This window comes from Strix aluco, chromosome 15, assembly GCF_031877795.1.
Source record: "Strix aluco isolate bStrAlu1 chromosome 15, bStrAlu1.hap1, whole genome shotgun sequence".
NCBI lineage: Eukaryota > Metazoa > Chordata > Aves > Strigiformes > Strigidae > Strix > Strix aluco.
Window position 1 is genome coordinate 16121146 of NC_133945.1, and position 23371 is coordinate 16144516.

At 36.2% G+C, this 23371-nt stretch overlaps 1 protein-coding gene and 1 long non-coding RNA gene across 7 annotated transcripts in view; one reads left to right on the forward strand and one right to left on the reverse strand.

Moving 5' to 3' along the window:
* Positions 1-4011: 4011 nt before the first annotated feature.
* On the forward strand, positions 4012-21217 carry ERCC4 (ERCC excision repair 4, endonuclease catalytic subunit). Its single transcript, XM_074840372.1, has 11 exons — positions 4012-4194; positions 5172-5352; positions 8288-8483; positions 9769-9976; positions 11058-11238; positions 11584-11712; positions 12300-12410; positions 13574-14165; positions 16001-16093; positions 16729-16841; positions 17943-21217. Exons 1-11 carry the CDS (start codon positions 4021-4023, stop codon positions 18674-18676), a joined length of 2712 nt encoding a protein of 903 aa, XP_074696473.1. The 5' UTR covers positions 4012-4020; the 3' UTR covers positions 18677-21217.
* Positions 10087-23371, reverse strand: part of LOC141930063 (uncharacterized) — a 29688-nt gene continuing 16403 nt past the window's right edge. For 4 of the 6 annotated variants that reach the window (XR_012625196.1, XR_012625193.1, XR_012625194.1 and 1 more), the window contains 2 exons: positions 23123-23294; positions 14317-14587 (listed from right to left, as the gene is read on the reverse strand). This is a non-coding gene — a long non-coding RNA (uncharacterized LOC141930063). Of the gene's footprint in view, positions 10675-11080; positions 11202-13969; positions 14062-14316; positions 14588-23122; positions 23295-23371 lie in introns of those variants that run through there. The other 2 variants (XR_012625198.1, XR_012625195.1) reach the window with 2 other exon arrangements.

Sequence of the window (23371 nt, forward strand, 5' to 3'; positions counted from 1 at the left end):
ACCACACACATTACTTATATAAGATGCAGAAGTAGAGGGGAAAAAAATCAAAATGAAGGTTGTTCAGAGTGCTTAAGTATGAACTGTACATGTCTTTAAAGTTTTTAACCTAGCTGTGTAATTGTGGAGAAAAAATACTGTGGAAATATTAACAACTGCTTAAGTTTAATTCTGAGTTACTTAAGACAAAGTACATTGAACACACTTGCTGTTACTTGTATGGCAATTATACCTGAGGGGGAAACGAAGGTGAAGGAGTAATTCATTCCAGGGTCTCATGGTCTGTGCAGAGCCAATGTAGGACAAGAACTTGCCTTTACCTTACTAATGTTCCCTATCCATCAGACCATAGCCCAAATCAATTATTTTATTGGAGTTCATTTTTAACCCAGCAAAAGCATGTCATATTTAATTTTTACAATAGCTTCCTTGAAAAAGAATAATTAGGTTTCCCTTTATAGGGGAAATATTTTTTAACCTGTTAAAAATGTTCTGTATGTAGACTGCTGGAGAAAAATCTATTTAAGCCAATTACAAATTACAGAAAGTGCCCACCTCAGAACTAACTATTCTAATAAAATGAATAGATGTGGCTAAAAGACAGCTTATAATAAACTTCCAAATTACGGAACACGTTTTTTTCAATTTCCAATGTACCTTTATGCCTACAGATAAATATCAGTATTTGCATTTTTGCTCTTTTTCTTAGAAAGGAAGTTTGTTCTTATTTAAAAGAAAAATATATATTTCCTCGGGAACCTGGATAACAAAAAAGTGCAGTCATTCAGACAGTTTTGCCTCAGCAGTTGTATCTTTTAACTATAAGCTCCAACAGGTATTCTTTATTTTTACTAAAGTTGTGAAAAATAATAAATATATTTATCTTTAAAAAAAGAATAAATATATAGTCTTAAATATAATGATGCAAGATAACTAATAACAGGACTATGGATGTTAATCTCTTAAAATTCATCAGCTAATAAGTTTAGGAACTAGTATGTTGATAAATCTAATCAGAGATAATGAAACAAAATGAATATATGATTTGAGGTAAATATAGTAGATTTTATTTATTATAAAATTTGCTCTGTGGGAAATTGCAAAATGTGAGAATTTTTTTGACATTTCAAAGAAATTGGCCCTAGTTGTCTTAGCTGGCTAACACAACTGAGGTTTAAAAAAATCCCCTAAGTCAGTCAGAGATTTTTCTCTGTAGATAATGGGGTTGATCAGGCTAAAATCCAAACAACAAACCAAAGACGCAATGAAAAATCCACAGAGTAGGAAATCTCACCACATTTTCACAGCTGAAAATACTGAGTTTTACTTAAATACAAAGATAGGATGGAAGACAAAATAAAATGTCGATGTTTTAGAAAGAATATAAAGTCATTTTTACAGAAGCTATCTAAATATTTGGTTTCTTCTTACAGAGTCCTCCTCAGCTCTTTACATTATCAGTAACAAAAATTTATTAATATGATGCACAAGAACTGTTACTAGTTTTCAGAAATACTGTTGTAATTACACAAATGGGCAGATTAATAATTTAGTCATGGTTTCTTGCATTTTTCTCTTCCCTAGTAATGATTAATAACTTGTCAAAATTAAAACTTAAAAAAAAAATTAGTTGTCAAAAGCATATCTTAAAGAGAAGATTCATATTGGTGATCCCAATAATAATGAGTGATCCAAATAATAATCTCACCTCCAGTGATTTGTTCTATTGCACTACCACACAATTAACCTGCCTTTCATATTGTGTTAGTATGACGAAGCAAATAGGTCTGTTAATGCCTTTTTAAAACATGCAAGTAAATGTCTTGGGAGGTTGATAATGGGCTGTTCTGACCATCTCATATCATCTACCAGTTTGAAAGTAGCCTATCATTTGCATTTGTTTATAATCTTTTATGGAATAAAACTCCTAAAGTTACTCAAAATGTTTATTACATACATATATATGACACAAGTTTTAATATGCTTAAAATTAAAAGCAAGACCTCACTGTTGAATATGGAAATGTACTCCCCTGAGCATCATTCTCCTAGCCTGTTATTCCCAACTTGAAAATTACATATCATATCTAATTCTTAGCTAATTCTTAGACAGATTTTATTTATCCTGTTCCTACTGAAGTTTTTTCTTGTGTTTTTATGAATACTTTTTCAGTATCACTCTAATATTTTGCAAAGAAAAATTACACAAAAATTAATTGCAAGATTTAGGCTTAAATTCTGCTCTTCTAAGGTAACAAATGACAGCCCTCTACTGGTTAATAAATATATAAGCACAAGAAGTACATTTCACAACAATTTTACATTAATACTATATTTAGGCAACGTAAATATAAATATAGTACAAAATAAAATCATACTACAGAGATGCCTGCAGTATTTTATTTGGATCATTAGAAAACATACTATTTCTAGGACTGTAGGGAACAGTAGGTCAAGGAAATGCCTAGTTCCTAAATTGTATGGACAATTCTATAGACTACTGTAATTCTTCAAAGAAGTAGCTCTATTGGACTACAGCTTTTCACACAGTATTCAAAAATTGTAATAAATGTTAATGATAATCATCATGTTATTGTGTAAGGCTTTGTTTTGGTCAGTAAAATGACCTGCAGGTCGCAAAAGTCAAATGTTGTCCAAGTAAAAATACCATTTTTCTGATATTTTTATGGTCTAAAACAAGTCTTAAATGCAAATATTGAAGAGCTTAGTAGCGGTCAGCTAAAAACGAGAACTAAAGCATGGTATTTGGTACAACAGTTGGAGATACAATCCAATTTGCAAAGAAAAAAATTGCTCAGGTATCAGCATAAAATTTTGGAAATATGACGCATGTATGAGAAAAATCAAGAATAGTCCTCATATTTTGTTAATTTTTGCAAGTGTGGCAAATCTATAAAGAAGGCACTGTAAAGTGCATCTTCATTAATAGTGTCAACTTGAAAAAGTATGCAGTAAAAGAACATGTCAGCAGCTGTACACTTTATTTTCCCTTAGAAAAAAACAAAAAAGAAACCCCACTGCAACTGCCAACATGTGACAGTGTGAAACAAAGAACTGAAAGTATTTATTTGACTGTACTAGACAGTTGACTCAATGCCCTGATAATGGTGTTTTACCAAAAGAAGACAATGTTGGGGGAAATCATGGGAATTAATACCCAGTGTAAGTAAAAGAGATTCGGAACACCTTCTGCCCATTCACGTTACGGGAGAAGCTGGCTGTACGCTGTCCCTCTGCCCAATAACCCTGCACAAAAAGCTGTCCATCTTCCCCTCGCTTTCTCAGAGGGTGATTTTGACCCAGCTGAAGTGGCGTCCATCTCCCCTGCAGTAGGCCCAGAAAGACTGTATATTTTAAGAGGGGTTGGAGATAAGTTCACCTGCCCTTCACCAAGTTGAAATGTAGAGAAACTCTGAAGAGTGTCCTTCACTTTCAGCTGCTTCTGAAAGTAGGTCTGAAGAGTCTCTCAGCCCTATGGGAAAAATCAGCCTTTTCTACACTGAGGTAGGGATACTAAAAAATGAGGTACCAGGAAAATATTGAGGTACTGATAATTTGTGTGAGGAATGTAGGCTGAAGGTCAGTCAAGTTTGCTTTTGTTGCTTAAGAAATGCAAGTAATTAGTAACAAACAACAAATAATTTGTAGTAAAAAAGGAAAAGACCCCTTTCTCATATTTACACTCAGTACACACTCCCCGCACCCACGAGGAGGAGAGGGGGCTTCAGCCCGCCTTAATAGGAGCACCTGCAGGGGGCTTGCAGGGCAGATAAGTCCTTTCCCCACCTCGTTTTCCACGCCGGTGGCCTCGGGACCCGCCTCTCCCGCCACCGCCATTCGCCCGCCGGAGCTTCGCCTGAGGTACCGCGCGCTCTGGGCGGGAAAGCCCCTCGCGCCGGCCGCTGGAGGACCGCACCGCCTGCGGCCGGCAGGGGGCGGCACCGCCCCAGAGGCGGGAGCGCGCGGCGGCTGGTGCGCATGCGCCGCTGCACCGGCGGCCATGGCGGTGCTGCTGGAGCACGAGAGCCAGATCTTCCTGGACCTCTTCCACCAGGACGGGCTGGTGATCTGCGCCCGCGGGCTCGGCATCGACCGCTTGCTGCTGCGCTTCCTCCGCCTCTACTGCGAGCCCGCCAGCCTGGTGCTGGTGCTGAACACCAGCCCTGCCGAGGAGGTGAGGGGAGCCCTGGCAGCGGCGTCGCGCCGGTCCCGCCCCTTCCCCCTCACCGGCGTCGCTTCTCAATTTCGGCGGGCGCAGCCGGGGGCGGCTGGCGGGTCTGTCGGTGTCTCGGCCCTGGGGGAGGAGGCGGCTGCCCTCTCCCGCCGAGCGGAGCGGCTCCTCGGGCCGGGCGGGCCGGGGCAGGGGCAGGCGGCGGGGGCTGTAACAGCGACAGCGGGGGCCTGGGCGCTGTGCCCCGGCCTTTGCACTTAGTGGGGAGAAGTTGTCAGACCAGACGCGTTCAGGATCAGATCAAGGTCCGAATTTCTACTCGTGCAACACGATGAAGTCCCAATAATAATAAGTAATTAACTTGTAAATAGCAGAAAACTGTTAGTAGCCAGCGAGCAGAAAGGGGTGAAACTTGACAGATTTGTCCCTACTTGCACAAAAAAAATGCCGCTCTGTTTTCCCTGGAACCAAGGAGGTTTCCCAGCCTCAGGGAGGTGGTGTTCTGGGGATGTTTTGTAGTGACTGTAGCTGAATAAGTACCACAGCTGTAGTTTATAAGACTAAGCTTGATGTATATGACCTACCTGATGTAGTTGTCTTTGATAGCAGGTGAGTGGACTAAAAGACCATCTCTTCCCAATTCTCTGTTCTTAAGTCACTATTAAAATTGCCTACTCTCTGAAAAAGAGTTATTAGAACATATGAAAATGCAAGCTCCTTTGAGTGTCAGTTGCCCATATTTGCTTAAATATTGTCTAGCTACTACTGAAAATACATAGACTTTTTTTGATCACCTGGATGAGTTTGAAACTGAACAAAGAGAAAAAAAATCATAGTTCTGATTTCCTTAGGTAGCATGTTATACTATCATGCTTTAATTTGTTCTGGACAGCTTCTCAAACTTAACAGAGTACAGTTTTTTGCATCCATGTCATCAGTTACCACAATGATGTCTTGTGTTTTTATTGTGTTTGGTTTAGGAGTATTTTATTGATCAGCTGAGGTCAGATGGAGTTGTTCATATTCCTCGGCGTGTTACCAATGAAATTACAAATAATACTAGATATGAATTTTACACACAAGGAGGAGTCATCTTTGCAACAAGTCGAATCCTTGTGGTAGATTTCCTTACCGACAGAATTCCTGCAAACCTCATTACCGGTAAGAGTTTAATGAGATAAAAGTAGGACTGTTCTGTTTGAAAATATATAAAGCTTAATGCTATAGGAAGAGTTCTCCTAACCAATATTGAGGCTGAAGAAGTATTCCTTTTTTTCCCCCAAAGACTGAGGTAAAAGGAGCAAATACGTAGTTTGTTCTTTTTTTTTTACTGGTTTTCTTTGCTCCAAACGTGTTTGCCTTAATTATGATCTGAAAACATCCACATTATTTTTAGATACTGGATCATGCATTTGTACAGCTTTCTAATATCAATAAGTGGCTGGAAAACAAATCAGCAGTTAAACCATGCCGTTGACATAAGAAACATGAGATTCAGACTGGCTTTCAAAGAATAATAATTGATTGCACTTGGTAAAATAGTGTCCTGTGATCTATACTCCAGGCAATCTATAGGCCAGGACACTGGCCTATGATTAAAACTGATTTTAGATGTCATGTTTTATCAACCATACACACTACCTATTTTTTACGTTAACAAATTACTCCTGATGACACTTCCAATCAAAAAATAGCAATACCTTACTAATCTTTGTTTTGACACACCTTGGACACTATCTGAATAGCAGTATAGTGAAGTAATGCTGTTGCTACCATTATAAAGGTTTTGGGAATAGCTTGTGACCTTTTTTGTTGTTACATAGAAATTATACATGAAAGATGTTATCTTTTTCCTCTCATGTTCTGTTCCCCTTCTCCCTCAGCCACCATTGGTTTTTTGTTCTTGTCTAAACTGGAAACCTAGTTACAGCCTGGAGAGCTAGTAAAATAGATATCTAAGAGCCAGGAATATAAGAATATTTTGCTGTTGTCTACATGTTAACATCCTAATGGCTAAACATAACTGAATATTGAATGTTTAGAAGAATGTAAGTTTCTGCTTCAGAAACTGTATACCTTTTAGTCAATGTATGACAAGCTCTAATCTGTAAAACATTTTGAACAGTTTTATGCTAGAGCCAAAGGATGCCAGATTTGTCAATTCTGATATTTCTAGCTTAAAAAAAGCCCCCACATTTTCTGGGCAACGTACTTTAATTTATCTTCTTCCCCTTGACTCCTTCCTCTCTAACTTTCTGCTCTACCAAAGAAGTAAAAAAAAAGAGAGAAAACACACCTTTGGACTTTGTCAGTATGAAAAGAAGAAATACACTAAAGAGTTAAAAAAAAATAGTCCAGTCCTATAATGACACAGTTGCTATAGTTTTTGCATTGCCACGAGAGGTCAGTGTGACAGCAGCTTTGGTAGACTTGCTGCTTCATTTAAAACTTGGGTAACACGTGGTTCTGTTGGACACATATATTAACTGTGTGTGAAACTGCATGACAGAAACAACAAAAACTTGTAATAGTGTTTCTTGAGGAGCTAACATAGCAAAAAATCAGTAAAGTGTTTCTAGGTGTTATAAATGATGGTTATAAAATCAGTGTAGAATCACATGTGGATTAACATTTGATGAACTCATAAATTCAGCTAAATGAAGATAAGAAATTATCACTGCAGTAAAGAAGAATTATTTCTGGTGGTTTTGGCCAAATAGAAATGATGTACTTAATGGCATGGTAAAACTGATGCAAGTTGATGTAGGTAAACAGTGGCAAGTTGTTTCTACCAAGGCTTACACAGCAGTGTGAACTCACTTTGTAAGCAGAGAAATACTGACTAAAAGTAGGAAGGTGTTATAATAAACACATAGTCTTACTGGCCTGTTACAAATTCTGCGTGTCTCCTGTAATGTCCTTTCAGAGTCACATCTTGACAGGAAGATGTTCAGAAATGAGTACAATCATTATTATGTCCTGAAAAATTTGCTTCATAGGAGACATGTAAGAATGTCTAGATAGAAAAATACCTTTTAGTGGCTAACAGTTATATGGAACTTTTTCTTATAGGTGCTTTTTCATTTACAAAGCAAAGGCATATAAAATCAGTGGCTGGGTGCCAAGTTGAAGAAACTTGTTATAGAAATTAAATACATTGTAAGTTTGTCAGCTGATGTAGGTACAAGGTAAAACCTGTGATGTTTGCTGTTCTTTGCTTCCATTTTAGAAAGGTATTTGTTATTCCACTGGAAGCTGTGAACAGATAAAAGTACCATATAGCCTCACCTCACTAGGGGGAGAGTGAAAAAATGTAATGTGCACTTAACACGAATAAGCATGAGGAAAAATAAGCCTTGGTTTTAACAAGTCTTGGCTGAGTGAAGTGTAAATCCCAGAAGTACTCACCTCAAACACTTAATGTAGTTAAACTATTGTTTCACTTCTCTGTACTAAAATGTGCACGATAAATCTTTTTTTCTTAATACACCCATAGCCTTGAAGAAAATTGGTGGTGTACAGTTGATGGAACTTTCTGTCCTCAAGTTTGAATATGAATGTCATAAGGGGGAGGAAAAGCCAAATAAATGTTTTCAGAAGTTCTTTGATCATGTAAACACTTGAACTGTTACCAATGAAACATACTTGATAAGTCTGTAATTCCAGAACTTCTCTAACAAACTAATTCAGATATCACATAATTGCTTTGTTGTAATAGTGTGTTATGTCTTGCATTTGCTTTTACTTCTTCTAAAAGGCTCAAGTTCAAGTTTTGCCTTAGAAGTAAAGAATTTTCTAAGCTGAGAAATCCCGCCACTCAAGCACAAGGTGTTTTGGGGTTTTTTTTTTTTGCTAAAGATGCATCATTAACCCAGTTCTGTTATTTGGGGATTCCGTGGTACTGAAACTGAGGAATCACTTGGTTTGAATCCCAGGACATTTGTTCAACCATCGCTTTAGAAGATTTAAATTCCTATTGTACTTTATTTAAGGAAAAAAAGTGTTAAAAGAGTAAGACAGTTTTGAGGAAAAAAATCTATACAAAATTGGACCTTTCTTTACTTTTTTGCAACTTGAAAACCTTTTATTTTGCCAGGCATTTTGGTGTACAAAGCACACAGAATTATTGAGTCCTGTCAGGAAGCATTTATCTTGCGACTTTATCGTCAGAAGAACAAGCAAGGCTTCATTAAAGCTTTTACAGATAATGCGGTTGCATTTAATACTGGCTTTTGCCACGTGGAAAGAGTGATGAGAAATCTTTTTGTCAGGAAACTTTATCTGTGGCCAAGGTAAGGCACCTCTTTTCTTCACTGGAGAGTTAAACTTGAAAATAGATGAAGGATGTTACAGTGGGTTTTTAAGAAAATGAGGTGTATGCAGTCACACTGTGTTCCCTCTTGTATTCCCAAAAAAATTTCATTCCATTTTGACAGAAGAAGTGGTCTTAAAGATGCTAAATTTCTCTAAGTATTTTTGAAAATAGACCCAAATCAATAAGGGGCTGAACCTTATGGTATAGCTGTCCTTATAGCCAACAGAAATCACAGCAGAAAGTGACATTTTTAATAGCTTAAGAAAAACTTCACTTATTAAACAGATTATTTAAGCCATGAAGTAACAGGAATACAATCTCTCACTTCTGCCATTCATGGAGGTACTTGTTTCTACATGTCAGTTTTTTTAATCTTCTTTGACATATGTGTTGTGTATGAATAATATTTCTTGATGCCTGATAGAAACCAAATTGCCCAGTTTGTGACATGCATGAAGTCTTTTAGGAGCAGAGCCACAAATGGAACTTTAGCTGATTACCCGTTCGATGCTCTTGCCTTGGGCAGGAGATCTGCCTGTTTGTTCCTTTAGTCCAGCCTAGAATGTGTTTCACTCCATCTTAACATACTGTTATTCTGCATTGTAAACTCTTTAACAGTCTTTCTTTCAGTATCACTAAGAAGTGGAAATGGACATAACTAGGATAGAAAAGATTGAATAGAAGCTCTCTAAATTTTCTTCCTTGGCCTCTGAACCATGAAAAGACCTGGGGGTGCAGCATGCAGTAAGGGAAATGCCCACTGAGTTTCAGAGGTCGGCAGACGTAGCGTCCTGTGAGTAAAAATCAGCTGGCATCTCTGTGCCTGTACAGCCAGATCAGCTGTAACAAGGACCTGCTGCTTATAAGCAGAAGCTAGGAACATAGCAGAATCTGCTAGTGGATCCATGTGAATCCAAAGGATTAATGAACCCATTCCAGTTCCTCCCTTGGGAGATTTTTTTTTGTTTTATTTCAAGAGTTGTTATGTGCAATAATGCTGGAGAATCTAGTGGAGTAATTTTCCATGGATCATTCACCAGCTCACATGACTAGAATGACTACAGTCATAATTGTGGAATAGATGGTTTTCTGAGGCTGTTCATGAGATTTCAGTCATCACAGCAGTAGAAACTGATTTATTTTGCAATTACCATAGTTGTTTCTGTTTAAAACAATTGTTATTGTAGTTTATACAAACTTCTGAATAATTGTAGGTCAAGCAAACTATCCATGTAAATCTCAATAAGCTGTTTTCCTCTTAGATTTCATATAGCAGTGAACTCATTTTTAGAGAAGCATAAACCTGAAGTGGTGGAAATACATGTGTCAATGACCCCTGCTATGCTTGCTATCCAGACTTCAGTCCTGGACATTCTGAACGCATGCTTGAGAGAACTCAAACGTTATAATCCAGCTCTTGAAGTAGAAGATCTATCTTTAGAAAATGCTATTGGTAAATCTTTTGACAAGGTAACCATTTTGATTGTTTTGTTCTGTGTAACTAAAGGGATGTAGATCTTCAAACTGTCTGCCATGCAAAAAAAGATATTATTTGTAAAATAAATAACCGACAGCAACTGAGTATTCTCCCATGAGGTGTTTATTACTGGTACAAGGAGAGAAACACTGTTAATCTGTAATGGTGATGTTACAGTTGCCAGTAGGGTTTTTGGTGTATTGGTATTATTGGTCTTCCTTGATTTCCAAAGTCCTTATAGTAAGAACATCCTGATTCATGGTTGGTATATTATTATGATGATTATGATAAAGATGGCTGCAATTTCAGCTCAAAATACTTTAGAGATCAGTGTGCAGTTATTTCCACCATCACCCCTTCCCCTTTTTTTTCCTCTTGAATTTCCTGCTGGTATTTTTTATTTTCTCTACTGGGAGAAGCAGTGTATATAATAGGTAATATGCACGTGCATGCATCTATAATATCTTTCCATCATTATGTATGTCACTAATTGTGTGTGCCTTGCGGCAGATCCGGAATGTTTGGCATACAGAGGCTTTCTGTAGGGTAAAATTGTAAACTTCAACCATCATAGTGGAACATGGTTATTTGTTACCTGTGATTTAATCTTGATGTAAGGCCTTCTGTGCTTTAAATATTTAGAGGCTTTTTTCTTATGCTCTGTAGGTTGCACATCTGCATGGTACTCATTCTGAAAATTAAATGACATGATAATATTTTTTACTAGGATACTAGATACTAAAGGCACAGGCCAGTACCAGTAAAATAAGGGGGCTTTTATTTTACCAGGAATTTATTATTACATGGAAAGGAAAATATGTACTGAAAGCATTAAATGATACACATCTGCAAATTGTTGAAATGTTTTACATAAAGGCATCTATATTATGTTAACTTTGCAAAAAGTGATTACTTATCAAAACAAATACCTCACCATCACATAATTAATTGGGTATGTTTAATAACTTGGGGAAACTAGTGGCATTTTCTGTAAAGGAAAAAAAAAAATGCATTCTTATCTTGGTTAGTATACTATGTATTTGACATCCTAGACTTTCCAATTTATATTTCTAGACAATACGTCACTATTTAGATCCTCTCTGGCATCAACTTGGAGCTAAGACAAAATCTTTGGTCCAGGATTTGAAGATACTACGTACTTTGCTACTGTATCTAACTCAGTATGATTGTGTCACTTTCCTTAATCTTCTGGAGTCACTGAAAGCAAGTGAAAAAGCTTTTGGTGAGAATTCAGGTAAACACTGAATAACCATACAAGTTAATGCATGAAACAGTGAAATGTTGATATTTTTAATTAACATTCCCAAACATATGAAGGTATCTAATTAGGTTTTATATAACCAGCCATAAGGACGTAGGTTTTTATTGACAGATAATGCTTTCATCTTCCCACTTAACTGCTGTTACTTAACAGTGTGAGATTTGCATCACATTTCTGTCTTCTATTAAGCTGGTAATTATACAGCAAGCAGGTAGCACAGGTATTCCAGACTGGGAGATGTGGGGCTCTTACGGGAAAGGGTTGAAACACATACATGTTGCAAATGTTAAACTACTACTGCGTTCTTTTCCTCTTTAGGTTGGCTGTTTCTTGACTCCAGTACTTCAATGTTTGTAAATGCTCGAGCTAGAGTTTATCGCATTGCAGATGAGAAACTGAATCAGAAAGGCAAAGTCTCTGAAAAAAGTGATGTAAAGAAGGAAAATGGTAATGATCATTCCTAATTTTAAGTTTGAGAGTGTCACACGATTTCAAACACTCTGCATAATATTACTTGTGCTGTGGTTCCCTACATGATCTTAACCGGCTCCAGATCTCAATCTGTTAGCTGGGATAACTTGAGATATAATCTTAGTTCAAAAAGCATATAATAAACAACATAAAATAGAGTCACGAAGAAGTAAAGGGGTTATTCTAAGCTTGCTTGGCCGATCATTGGGAAAGCTTTTATGGAATTGTTCTACTACATTGGTGTTTAGCTTGATCTTTTTTATTTATGTGAACAGGTAGGAGGCTGCAATAGCTTTTGTTAAAAAAAAATATATATTCAGGAGCTTCAGAATTGAAGAATGAGTGAATATTTTAACTTTTTGCTTCACTAAAGCACTTATCCCCATTTTTAAATTTGTGTAAGAGTGCTCTCCAACCCATTAGCATAACAAGTTGCATATGTAGGCTGTTGAATATCGTATTTGCCAACAACCATCATGCTATTGACATCTAACCACTAATTTAAAATTTTGAAGGATATTTTGACTGTAAGACCTGCTATGTTCAATCTTACTCTGTTTCAGAACTGAAAAGGGAATTGGTTCTAGAAAGTAACCCAAAATGGGAAGCTTTGAGAGAAGTACTGAAAGAGATTGAAAATGAGAATAGGAACAGTGAAGACCTTGGTGGCCCAGGTGAGAGAATACTAAATGATGTAAACTTTCACAGTACAGCTAGTTTTCACTTCTACTTGACTTTTGGGAGAAGGAGCCTAACTCTTTACTGTAGTTTTATTAAAGAGATAGTTTTAAATTTAATAATTGGTGGACTTAAGGAGTTTATGTACATAAGCTGTCTAAAACTGAATAGTTTTTCATAAACTCCTATGTCATTCTTGCTCTAAAAGGGAAATACTGTTGGTTACTATACAAAACTGTTTATGAAAGAACCTGTATTATTACAAAAAAATATTTTAACTTACATTTCAATATTGTACTGATACCTTAGTCTCAAAACCAATAAAACTAATAATGTGGAAATTTATAATAATCTAGGTACCATTCACTTATTTCTCAAGTTCAGGTTCAAAAAAAATAGGGATTCTGTCTTGTCCTTTCCATCTCACACATTCTTCTCATGCACCTGAAAATTTGCTTCTCCAGGAGATGCACCTAAATGGGGTAGAGAGTATAAGGCAAGTGTGTTTCTAACTGCTTTGCTCACTTTCCTATTTTAGGGCTTTTCATCCTCTTAAATTTCACCAAGTTTTATTTTAGGAAATAGTAAGGGTAAAAAAGTGCTCTTTTCTCCCACCCACAGTGTTCTGACTCTGGATAAGAACTGGCGCTCTCGCCTAGTGTTGTAGGAGTTTATCTGAGTCAGCTTGTGGAGAATTGTTATTCAAGGCCCACAAATGTCAATAATACAGTGTGAAACATGTATTTTTTTTAGACTCTTTAACACAGCTGACAAAGGCTGAAAATTAGAATGGTCTAAATGAAGTTCTGTCTTATTCCACATTTAAAAAAAAAAAAAAAATAAAATTGTCCGAGTATGTTTTGATACACACTATATCTGCCTCATTTCAGAGGGTCAAAAGGAAAGCCTCGCTAATTTAGATGGTGTAAGAATAAGGAATGCTGAACTTCCATTAACCTGCTCTAATCTTGTTTGGTACAAAACATCATGTAATTTAGACTCCCTGAAAGTCTGGAGCAACAGTGACAACCAAATGTAAAGGTATTTGGCAGGCAGGCTTCTAGGAACATTAAAAACAATTTGCTCAAGAGATGTCTTGTAGGTGGATAAGAAGTATAGCATAACAGATCATAAACATCCTACTGTTTCTTGACTGCAGGGCAAGTGCTTATTTGTGCCAGTGACGACCGAGCTTGTGCACAGCTCAGGGAGTGTATTATTGCTGGAGCAGAAGCTTTTTTAACAAGACTGTATAACAAAACCTTCGGAAAGGATGAGAAAGCTGGAGAAGTGTGGATTAAGGACAGAAAAACCGTCAAGTCCAAAGGAAATGCCAGACCAGACACAGGGCCTCAAGCCAAAAAAGCCAAGCTCACAGCTTCTTCTAAACAAAATAAACACAAGAAGCAGCAAGACCGGACTATAATCGAAATGATAGGGAAAACTGAGGAGGAAAAGAGAGAGGAGTTAGAGGTGGAAGATAATAAAGAATTAAGCAGTAGCCAAGAAAGCAGTATTGAAGAGACCATTCCTGAAGATTTCGATGTGAACTTACCCTCAGATTGTTACTACGGTATTTTCAAGAACCCGCTCACAATTATTCATCCGTTGCAGGGTTGCAGTGATCCCTATGCGCTCACTCGGGTACTGCATGAAGTAGAACCAAGATATGTTGTATTATATGATGCAGAACTAACTTTTGTTCGGCAGCTGGAAATCTACAAGGCAAGCAGGCCTGGGAAGCCTTTGAGGCAAGTTGACTTGGTCAGGGTAATTTTAGTCTTAAAAGAAAAAATAAAAAGTGCACTTGAGCAGTTAAGGCAGAATGTGCATCCAGTGGTTTGTTTAGCTACCTTTTAACTCCTGTTTAGCCCTCTTAATTTTAGACAAAAGCATAATGTCTGATGTAAACAAAAGATAATTTTTACTTCCCAGCAGGTATTTAGTCCCTTAACAGCAGAAACATACCTGTTTGAAAAAAAAATAAAATTCATTCCATCCTCTAAAATACCTCTGCTTTTATGATCTTGGTGGCAATAGATCCATTTTGAGGTGCTGTAGTCTCATTTTAAACCGTCTCTTTAGGTATGATTTTTACACAACAAGCTCCAGTTTGGATTTAATTTTCACATTTCCTGATGTATGGTCATGCTGAAGACCAGTAATTCAGAAACTGTAACAGAAAAACAAGTAAAGGAAAACACAGTAAAGAAAATAAGTATTTGCAGTTATGCTCAGTTCTGGTGTTAGCTGACAGAAAGATTTCCACATTGTTTATATATATATTTGGTACACTTGTAAATTGCAAAACTCCCTTTTATGAGTAAATGTTACAGACTAATTAAAAATATAGAAGACTTAAATTTTAATAGACTGTGAGTTTCTGTATTATCTTTCATTTATATGGCTGCCTGATACAGCATCTCTTGAATAGAGTAAACTGTAGTTCTACCGGTACCTCTCTGAAAATAACTTATGGCAGTTTCTTAAGTCTTAGAATAAACACACTTTACTTACTACAGTTGAAGCATAATTTATCATGAATTTATCACAATCACGAAAACTTAACATTAAATTATCACAATTTATCATGAAAATTTTTTGCATAAATTTAACAGAGCAGTTGTAATTTTCCAGTCAAAGATTTGGATATATGCAATGTAACTGAAAATGGAAATCAGTTTGGCAGTATTTAGTCTCTGTACCTGATACCCAGGTAAGGACTCTCTAGTGCAAATATAAATGACAGTACTCACAAAGTATATTGGATGAGGATAATTACTGGGTTAGTCGTACAATTTATTTTTAATTGCCTAATCAGCACATGTTGTATCTACCTCCAGCATCATGTTGCCACACTTCAGAGCAGGAAAATCCGATGCAGTCATGCAAGTAGGGGTTAGGAGATGCACCACACGAAAAAAGTAATAGGAGTAAAATCCTATCAGTCTGTTAAAATGTACCTCAATTAAAATGTATTGGAAAAAAATGACTGTGCGGAAAGGCTATTGGCAATTAATTCCTTAAGGTAATTATTAATTCTTATATGTTCCATATAAACCCCCATTTGTGGAATAAAACTTCGTTTGTCAGTATGCTCATCTCTGCGAGACAAATGACAGCTTGTTCTTTGTAGAACCTGTGATTTCCTTGTACAGATACATCATTTTAAAATCTTAGATGGTGTTTTTTCCTAACCCAGGATGACTGCAGATTTTTTTTAGTTTGTTATATATATTCTACTGGAAGATTCTAAAACCAGTGATATAACTTCCCTGTTATAATTGCTTTGTGTCTTTGCTGAATGGCTGACTGCAATCTGAGTCCACTGTGGTTGAATCCCAGTAAGTGTTATCTGCCAGTGGGAAAAGAGAGAATGCTGGATATAAGATTTTTTCTTGCAAATTTTGGAATGTCTTTACAGAAAAAGATAGTGGTTTTTCACTTGCCTTTTTAAAGGCAAATACTAACTTGTAAGACAGTTACTGCTACTAATCTTAAATATTGGCTGTGGGTGTTTTTAACTTAAGAAGTTTTGTCATCTCTTTCTTTTTTCTTTTTTGTGTCTTCTCCTCCAAACCTACAGAGTATATTTCCTCATATATGGGGGCTCAACAGAAGAACAGCGCTATCTCACAGCTCTGAGAAAAGAGAAGGAGGCCTTCGAAAAACTCATTCGGTAACAAAATTAGTTTACTACCTTCATTATTAATGTTTTGTGTAATTCCCATATATATCTACGTTTTAAATAGTGAAGTTCTTAACTCTGTGAAGGCTTTAAATAAACTTTTAATTCAGTTGTTTTTCAGATGTTAAGAGAAATTTTCCATTGAGAATCAATATAAAGTCAAAACCTTCCTTTTCAAAGCACCTGATATTTATTTTAGGTGTTTTAATATTAAATTTCAAAGGCTAAACAGCACCACTTGTATTTTTCCCTAATTGTCTATGAATTTAATTTTGTAATGTGTTTTTGTCTGCAGGTAACATTTTTTTTGTAAGGTATTTCTAAGGCTTTTATGACTGTATAAGACAGTATTTATACTGCTATTACTCATCATTAGTTCCTTGGTTTCATATGCCCTGAGAAGTTCTTAAAGATAAATCAGATGCTAAAAAGTGCTAACAATTGAAAATAAAAATATAGCATCTAGCCCAGTGATCTAGAAGACCTAGTAATTGCATTTCTGATCAGGTTTGCAATTAGAATTAAACTATATATGATTTTACATGGCTGAAGGGTATTAAAGTATTTTGACCTATTTTTCTCATATAATTGCAGTTTCTAGTGTTTCTTTGTTTGTGGTTCCTTAGAGAGAAGGCCAGCATGGTTATTCCTGAAGAAAGAGAAGGCAGAGATGAAACAAACTTAGACCTAATAAGAGATGCTAAACCTGCCTCTGCTTCTACTGACACCCGCAAAGCAGGTGAGCAGTTCCTGCAGTTAGGCCTGCAGCTCTCAGCTTTGAAAAAGACCTATAACTCTTCTGTTTAAATCCTGTCCAAAGTGTCTGGGTCATAGACACATTGCACATTGGCTCCACAGTGCTCTGCAGTCTTGATGGTAAAGGAGCATCATCTCTCTTACCCCATTTACCTCTGTGCAAAGACAATGAATGATGTTTTTCTTTGCAAAGAAAATAGACGTTAATGAAGTATTTTGCCATTAAGACAGATACCATTTGGATCATTTCTAGGCAGCTCGTTGGTTATGAGACTGTCTAGTATCGTTTGTAGGGAAGTGGAGAGAAATTAAAACATCAAAACTGAAGTCTACAGATAGTCAAAGGCACTGTTGTCCTTGAGCTAGTAAATGTTGGGGACAAAACAGATTCCCTGGGTAAACAACTGCAGATGTGGAGGTTTTATCTATTTTCTTTGCAATAAAGCACCTTTTTTCTTTAGTTGCAGTTCTAACCACATTTTTGTTCCTTTCCTCTGACATGTATACTCTGTCTTCATCTTTACAACTCTGCCTGTTTTTCTTTGCTGTCATTTTTGTAACCGTGCTCTCCTTTACCATATGCTCTCTAATCTTTGCTATGTCTTTTGTGGCCTTGATGTTGCCGTCTCCTTGTGTCCTTCTACAGCTCTAGAGGCTAAAGTATAACTGCTACAATAAAATGTCATATTTCTGTGGGAAACAGCTAGAAATAAAAAGGATCAGCTTTGTTATCTTGTTTTGCAGGCAACTTTTAAAAAATTTTCTGATGCCTTTTTAAACTGTAGATTAAAATCATTAACATATTTCATTGTCACATATGCAAAGCTTTTACCAGGTAGCATGATAGTTTCATTAAACTGCAAAGCATACTCCATAAACTACAGTATATAATTTGGCAACTGATTTTTCGCTATAACAGCAAAAAATTACATGAAGTCTGGATTTATTTTACTGCTGAATTTGACGTATAATTTGAGATGTGAGGTCCATCCATTACGGAAGCATTGGCAGCACACAGGAAAACTATCCAACCAGTGTCAGAGTTTATAAGTACTAGGTTAACTCTATTTATTTTGCTCTTTAGGTGGACAGGAACAGAAGGGTGTTCAGCAAACTGTAATAGTGGATATGCGGGAATTCCGTAGTGAGCTTCCATCACTGATTCATCGTCGTGGTATTGACATTGAGCCTGTTACTTTGGAAGTTGGAGATTATATTCTAACTCCTGATATCTGTGTAGAGCGGAAGAGTATCAGTGATCTGATTGGTTCCTTAAATAATGGAAGACTGTATGCACAATGCATTTCTATGTCCCGTTACTATAAGCGACCAATTCTCCTGATTGAATTTGACCCTAACAAACCTTTCTCCTTGATTCCACGAGGCTCTCTACATCAAGAGATTTCCAGTAATGATGTTACTTCTAAACTAACCCTTCTTACGCTCCATTTCCCGAAGTTACGTATCCTGTGGTGTCCCTCTCCCCATGCTACTGCTGAACTGTTTGAAGAGTTAAAACAAAACCATCCCCAGCCTGATGCAGAAACAGCAATGGCTGTCACAGCAGATTCTGAAATTCTTCCCGAGTCAGACAAGTATAACCCTGGTCCTCAGGACTTTCTATTAAAAATGCCAGGTATTAATGCAAAAAACTGTCGAGCTTTAATGAACCACGTTAAAAGCATTGCAGAGCTAGCGACACTGTCAAAGGACGAACTCTCCAAAATTCTGGGTAATGCTGCCAATGCCACGCAACTCTTTGACTTTATTCATCTGACCTACAAAGAGGCAATATCTAAAGGAAAAAGCAAAAGATGACTAATGAGACTGTTCAACACAAGGCATAGATCATTTTTCTTGCACAGTACTTTGGCAAAGTACATGAAATACTTTAATAAATGCCCTCTAAGATAACTAGCTGTTTCTTGCTAATGCTGTTCCATCAGTTTTAACACTTGATGTAATTATTACTGAACACAAGTTTCAAGAGGAATAAAAAGTGTTTTTAATAGAGAAATGCAAATTATTTTTATTTTTTCTACAGCACTTTAACCAATTCTATAATTTCACTGAATGAAATGAAGCTCTTCACCAAGTCCATAAGAATTAAGTGCTAAGACTAATTGATAAAGGTGTTTTCTTTTGAAAGTTAGGATGTCTTGTTAAAGCTAAAAATGTACTGTGTTTTGATTAGTATGTGTGACCTGCTGCATGATATATCACTTTGCTTTTGCCATTTTTATTAATGTCTTACACTCTGGAAACTGCTAATTTTTGATAGTGATGGAGCTATTTGAAACATAGTGGTCTTTTGTCAGGAGTTTGTTTAGGAGAACTTACATGGACTCAGTCATAAATTTTAGAACATCATCATAAGCATCTGTCACAGTAAACTACAATTGTATGGTATGATCTACATTATATTTGCTTACTTTACTAGAAGTTATACTTTCTTTTTTGACATTCCAAAGTCAGCTCAGCTCTGTCTTGCTGGATTTGCAAATTGCATTCCTTTGGTTTAGACTGGATAGAGATTCTGTGGGGACATGATACAATTTAATTCTCAATGTGCCTTACTTACACTTTTAAGATGCTTTATTTTTTTTATCAATTTTGATAGCTCTTTTACCTTATTCACTTGAAAGTGAAAAATCTAGGTATACCATTGGGACTGTTCCTTTATACCAGAGCATATTTCCTTTCATAAAATGCAATAGTTATTCTAAGTAAGGTTTTCCAAAAGCGTTGACAGTTCTTCCAATATTGTCTCTTTCTGTGTTGTATTGCGCTTGCATTTTCATGTCTCAAATAGACTATCTGTCAGTAAATTCAGTGAAGCTATTGTCACCTGGAGGATAAAACTTTTAGTGTTCCATGTAGCATAAAACAGGGAGAAGTTATTCTTCTTTTGATAGTTTGTGGAAGTGTATATTGTTAAAAACATGTATTCTGCACTGAAGTTTGGTACGACAGCTGTGTGACAAACTGCCGTTGCCAAAAGGGTTGGTGCTGTGTCATTACATGCCAGTGCATTTACACCAGCTGAGACAAAACCTTTATTTATAATGACTTGCACATATGTATTTATATGATTTTAATGCTAGCAGCAGATCAATATAATCACTGTCACTAAAGGAGAAAATACTGATTTTCTGTATTCGAGTTCAGTAAAAACTGTACTGCGCACTTTCAGGTTTAATGTTTACTGTGCATTTTAAGTGTGAATTATGAATTTGTTAACTTATAGTCCAAGACTGAGCTGTGACAGATTCCAAAGAGAACATTTTTCTGCAGATGCAAATTTCAGTATTAAATATGTCCATAATAAGAATAAAATTTGTTAATTATCTTGTTTCTCATTTGGCTGTATTGGTATCAGAACATTTTTATTTCTAATGTGTGGTTTATAAGCTGTATCTTAGGGTTTCTATTGCCCTCATTCTATTTCATTTAATATAAAAAGAAGTCTTTCCATGAGTTTTCCTTATTCAAAGCAATAAGGTCAGGAATGTTCAGGATTCAGAATGCCTGTAAAGTGGGGCTAAGAAACAGAAGATCAGAGTAAGAACATAACTGTCCTGAATGCATGGCCTGTAGAGCCTAATTCAGAAAAGGAGAGCTGAACAACCTTTGAAAACGTGTATTGTTCCTGCATTTGCATCATTAAGATGCTACGTGAACTCCGGGTTTGAGGTTTTTTAGATGTACTACATCTCAGCTTTCTCAGTGGTTTTTTTGCTTAGATTTGCATAAGGTGAAAATGAAGGGTATATGAAGAGGTGATGAAGTTGTAGCTTTGTTATATGCTAGATCAAAGTCGCATAATGAAACTAGTATTTGCTAAATACTTAGATTAAATTGCATTTTGTTTATATCTGTGGAATTTTTGTAAGGTGGTTTGGTTTTCTTTGGTTGGGTTTTTTTGCAATGCAGGATTTGGCTTTTTCTTTAAAACAACCACAAGTAACACTGTTGTATGTTACTGCTTATTTGTGATTTGTCATTTTACTGTACTAGGTTGTAATTGTACTGTACTTAGGTTGCAAGTTAGTGGTGTGTCCTTCTGGGGCAGTAGGTACAAATCGTGAACAAAGGTGGAAGAGGTCTTGTCTGCTGAAACCACTTAACCCTGAAATAACCAAGAAGAGTCTACCTGTATGCAGCTACCACAAAATGTGTGGGTGAATGATGAAAATCCTTAGGATTCTTTCCCTGGCCTTAACAGTGCTTGCTTTCATCAGCAGTAATGAAATTTTGTGTATCTTGTCATTTGCTCGATGTTTTAAGTTTATGCTTTTTTTTTTTGCTTGCCTCTTTTTTTTTTTTTTTTTTGTTTAAATAAAAAAGATACTGCTTTCATTTTGGGAATGTCTCAGATTCTTTCTTTCTTACACCCAAACCAAGACTACACGTTTGAAGGTCACTGAATACGTGAAACCGGTGGGGTTTCTATGCTATGGGGAAGTAAGTTAACAAGTTACTTGTTTCTGCAGTTTGTCCTAGGCTTTCATTGCACAAGGTTTCTTCTAGAATAACAATAAAACCAAAATCTCTTAGGAACAAATGCAGCTTATATTAGTGAATATATTTTGCACAGGATAGATTATGGTGTAGTTCCAGTGTTTAAGTTATCTGGATACTATTCCTCCTAGAGGTGACACTTGCAGTTTCTAGCTACAATTGCAAAGGAGTCATTTTGCTTGCCATGCTGGCTATGTGCAGTCTCTAACCAAAACAAACTTCACCTTCAAAATTACTTTTTCTGCATGAACATTTATAGTAGGGCTTTTTCAGTACCAGCTGTATTGATCACTTTCAAATTTATGCATGCAAAACTTAAATGTAAACCAGTTGACCAGAAATCCACACTGCTTATAAAATATGCAGCTATACTGTAAAAAACCTGACTTTTAAAAAGTACAGAAATTTAAATGTGAGGATTTTTGTGAGTGTGAGGCTCTCGAGTGTGAGGCTCTCATCTGCAGATAGTACAACCACAAATAACTTAGTTTTTGAAAATAAAAAATTTGTCTCTAAAGCTTTCCTTAGTCATCCAGAATTCCAATTCTATGACTGTAGAACAGAATCCAAAAGCAAACATCTGCCAAAAAATAGTTATGAATACATTATTTATATGACAAACAGTGTAAAGAAATGCAACTGAGGTTTGTTAAAGAAATTTGTCGTGTGGGCTTACCAACTGACGATTTTTATTTAAGTCTCCATAAGCCGGGTGCTAGCAAGGTTTACAATCCTTTTATAAGGACTGTTGTAGGACAAAGTTCTCCTTAGCTCTTACTCAAAGACAGCCTAAATTAAATTAATATTCAGTTGATCTGTTTTCTACAATATGTGATTTTAAGAAATGCAAGTAGAGTCATAAACAAAAAAGTTCAGAAACTATTACTCCAGGATTTTGTAATACTTTGTAATTATAACTTATTTCACGTGTTTACTCTTTCTTGACATAAGAGCAAGAATTTTGGGTATTTGCAGAATCAACTCAAACTAAGCATAAACCCTTTTATGTTTTTCATATGAAGTCCTTAATATCTACTTAACTGTGAGCTATCTTCTTGCATTGAAAATAGACACACTGGCAATACATGCACTGACTTTTCTTAATTTGCAATTACATACACTTTTTTCCCAAAGTTTCAATTTTTTTTCTATAGTCATTCTTTCCAAATCTTCCTCTCTCAAATAATATTCCTAACATCCTGTTGGCTAGCAACCTACTCAAAAATAAGACATAACTGATACATATATTTGTCAATAGTATTTCTTGCTTCTATTCTTTTTCTTATTTCCAGTTTATTCTTCAAACCATGAATCTTTCCTGATGTTTATCAGTTTAAAATAACTGTGATAGCAGCAAGTCTGGTGAGGCTAGTAATGTGCAATTGCTGGGTACATCTATTGTAATCTGGAGTTACGTTTGTTTATTTTTAAAGCAAGATTCAAGTTCTAACGTGTATGAATTTGAAAGGTTGCATGATTCATGTGGTACAGAGTGATGGCAAACTCTTAAGTATTTGGTAATAGAAAGAGTACCTTTAGACCTTCCCGCCCCCAGCCACTAAAACTGGGATCAGAGTCACTGAAATTCGACCCAGAATATAGTTGAGAGGTAGTTCAGAGCTACTCTCCTGTGGCTTCAATTGATGAAACAGTGACATTTGAAATTGTTCATTTCTTGGCTTTAGCTTCTCTCAACACTCTTTAAGGGAACCAGTATCATAATGACTGAATAAAACCCCTTACCTTTATTTCCCCACTAACTTGATGCAGCTAACATACACGTATTACATACATATAAGAAGGCTCAGAAAAACTGGTGCTAAGTAAAGGGGAATTAAGAGGAGCCTGTAGAAAACGAACACTTTAGCACCATTATCTTCGCTTGTCTTTTCTTCTTGGAATCGGCAAATAGGTTCTGGGGAAAAAAAAAAAAAATTACTCCATTGTAAAAAGCCAGAGACAGAGAGAATGTACATGACTGACTAAATGTTT

What these genes read in the sequence shown, in the direction of transcription:
- ERCC4 (XM_074840372.1), top strand. Translation starts at nt 4,021, where the DNA reads ATGGCGGTGCTGCTGGAGCACGAGAGCCAGATCTTCCTGGACCTCTTC. An exon ending in ACACCAGCCCTGCCGAGGAG is followed by an intron (nt 4,195 to 5,171) that starts GTGAGGGGAGCC and finishes TGTTTGGTTTAG; the next exon opens with GAGTATTTTATTGATCAGCT. An exon ending in TTGGTAAATCTTTTGACAAG is followed by an intron (nt 9,977 to 11,057) that starts GTAACCATTTTG and finishes TTATATTTCTAG; the next exon opens with ACAATACGTCACTATTTAGA.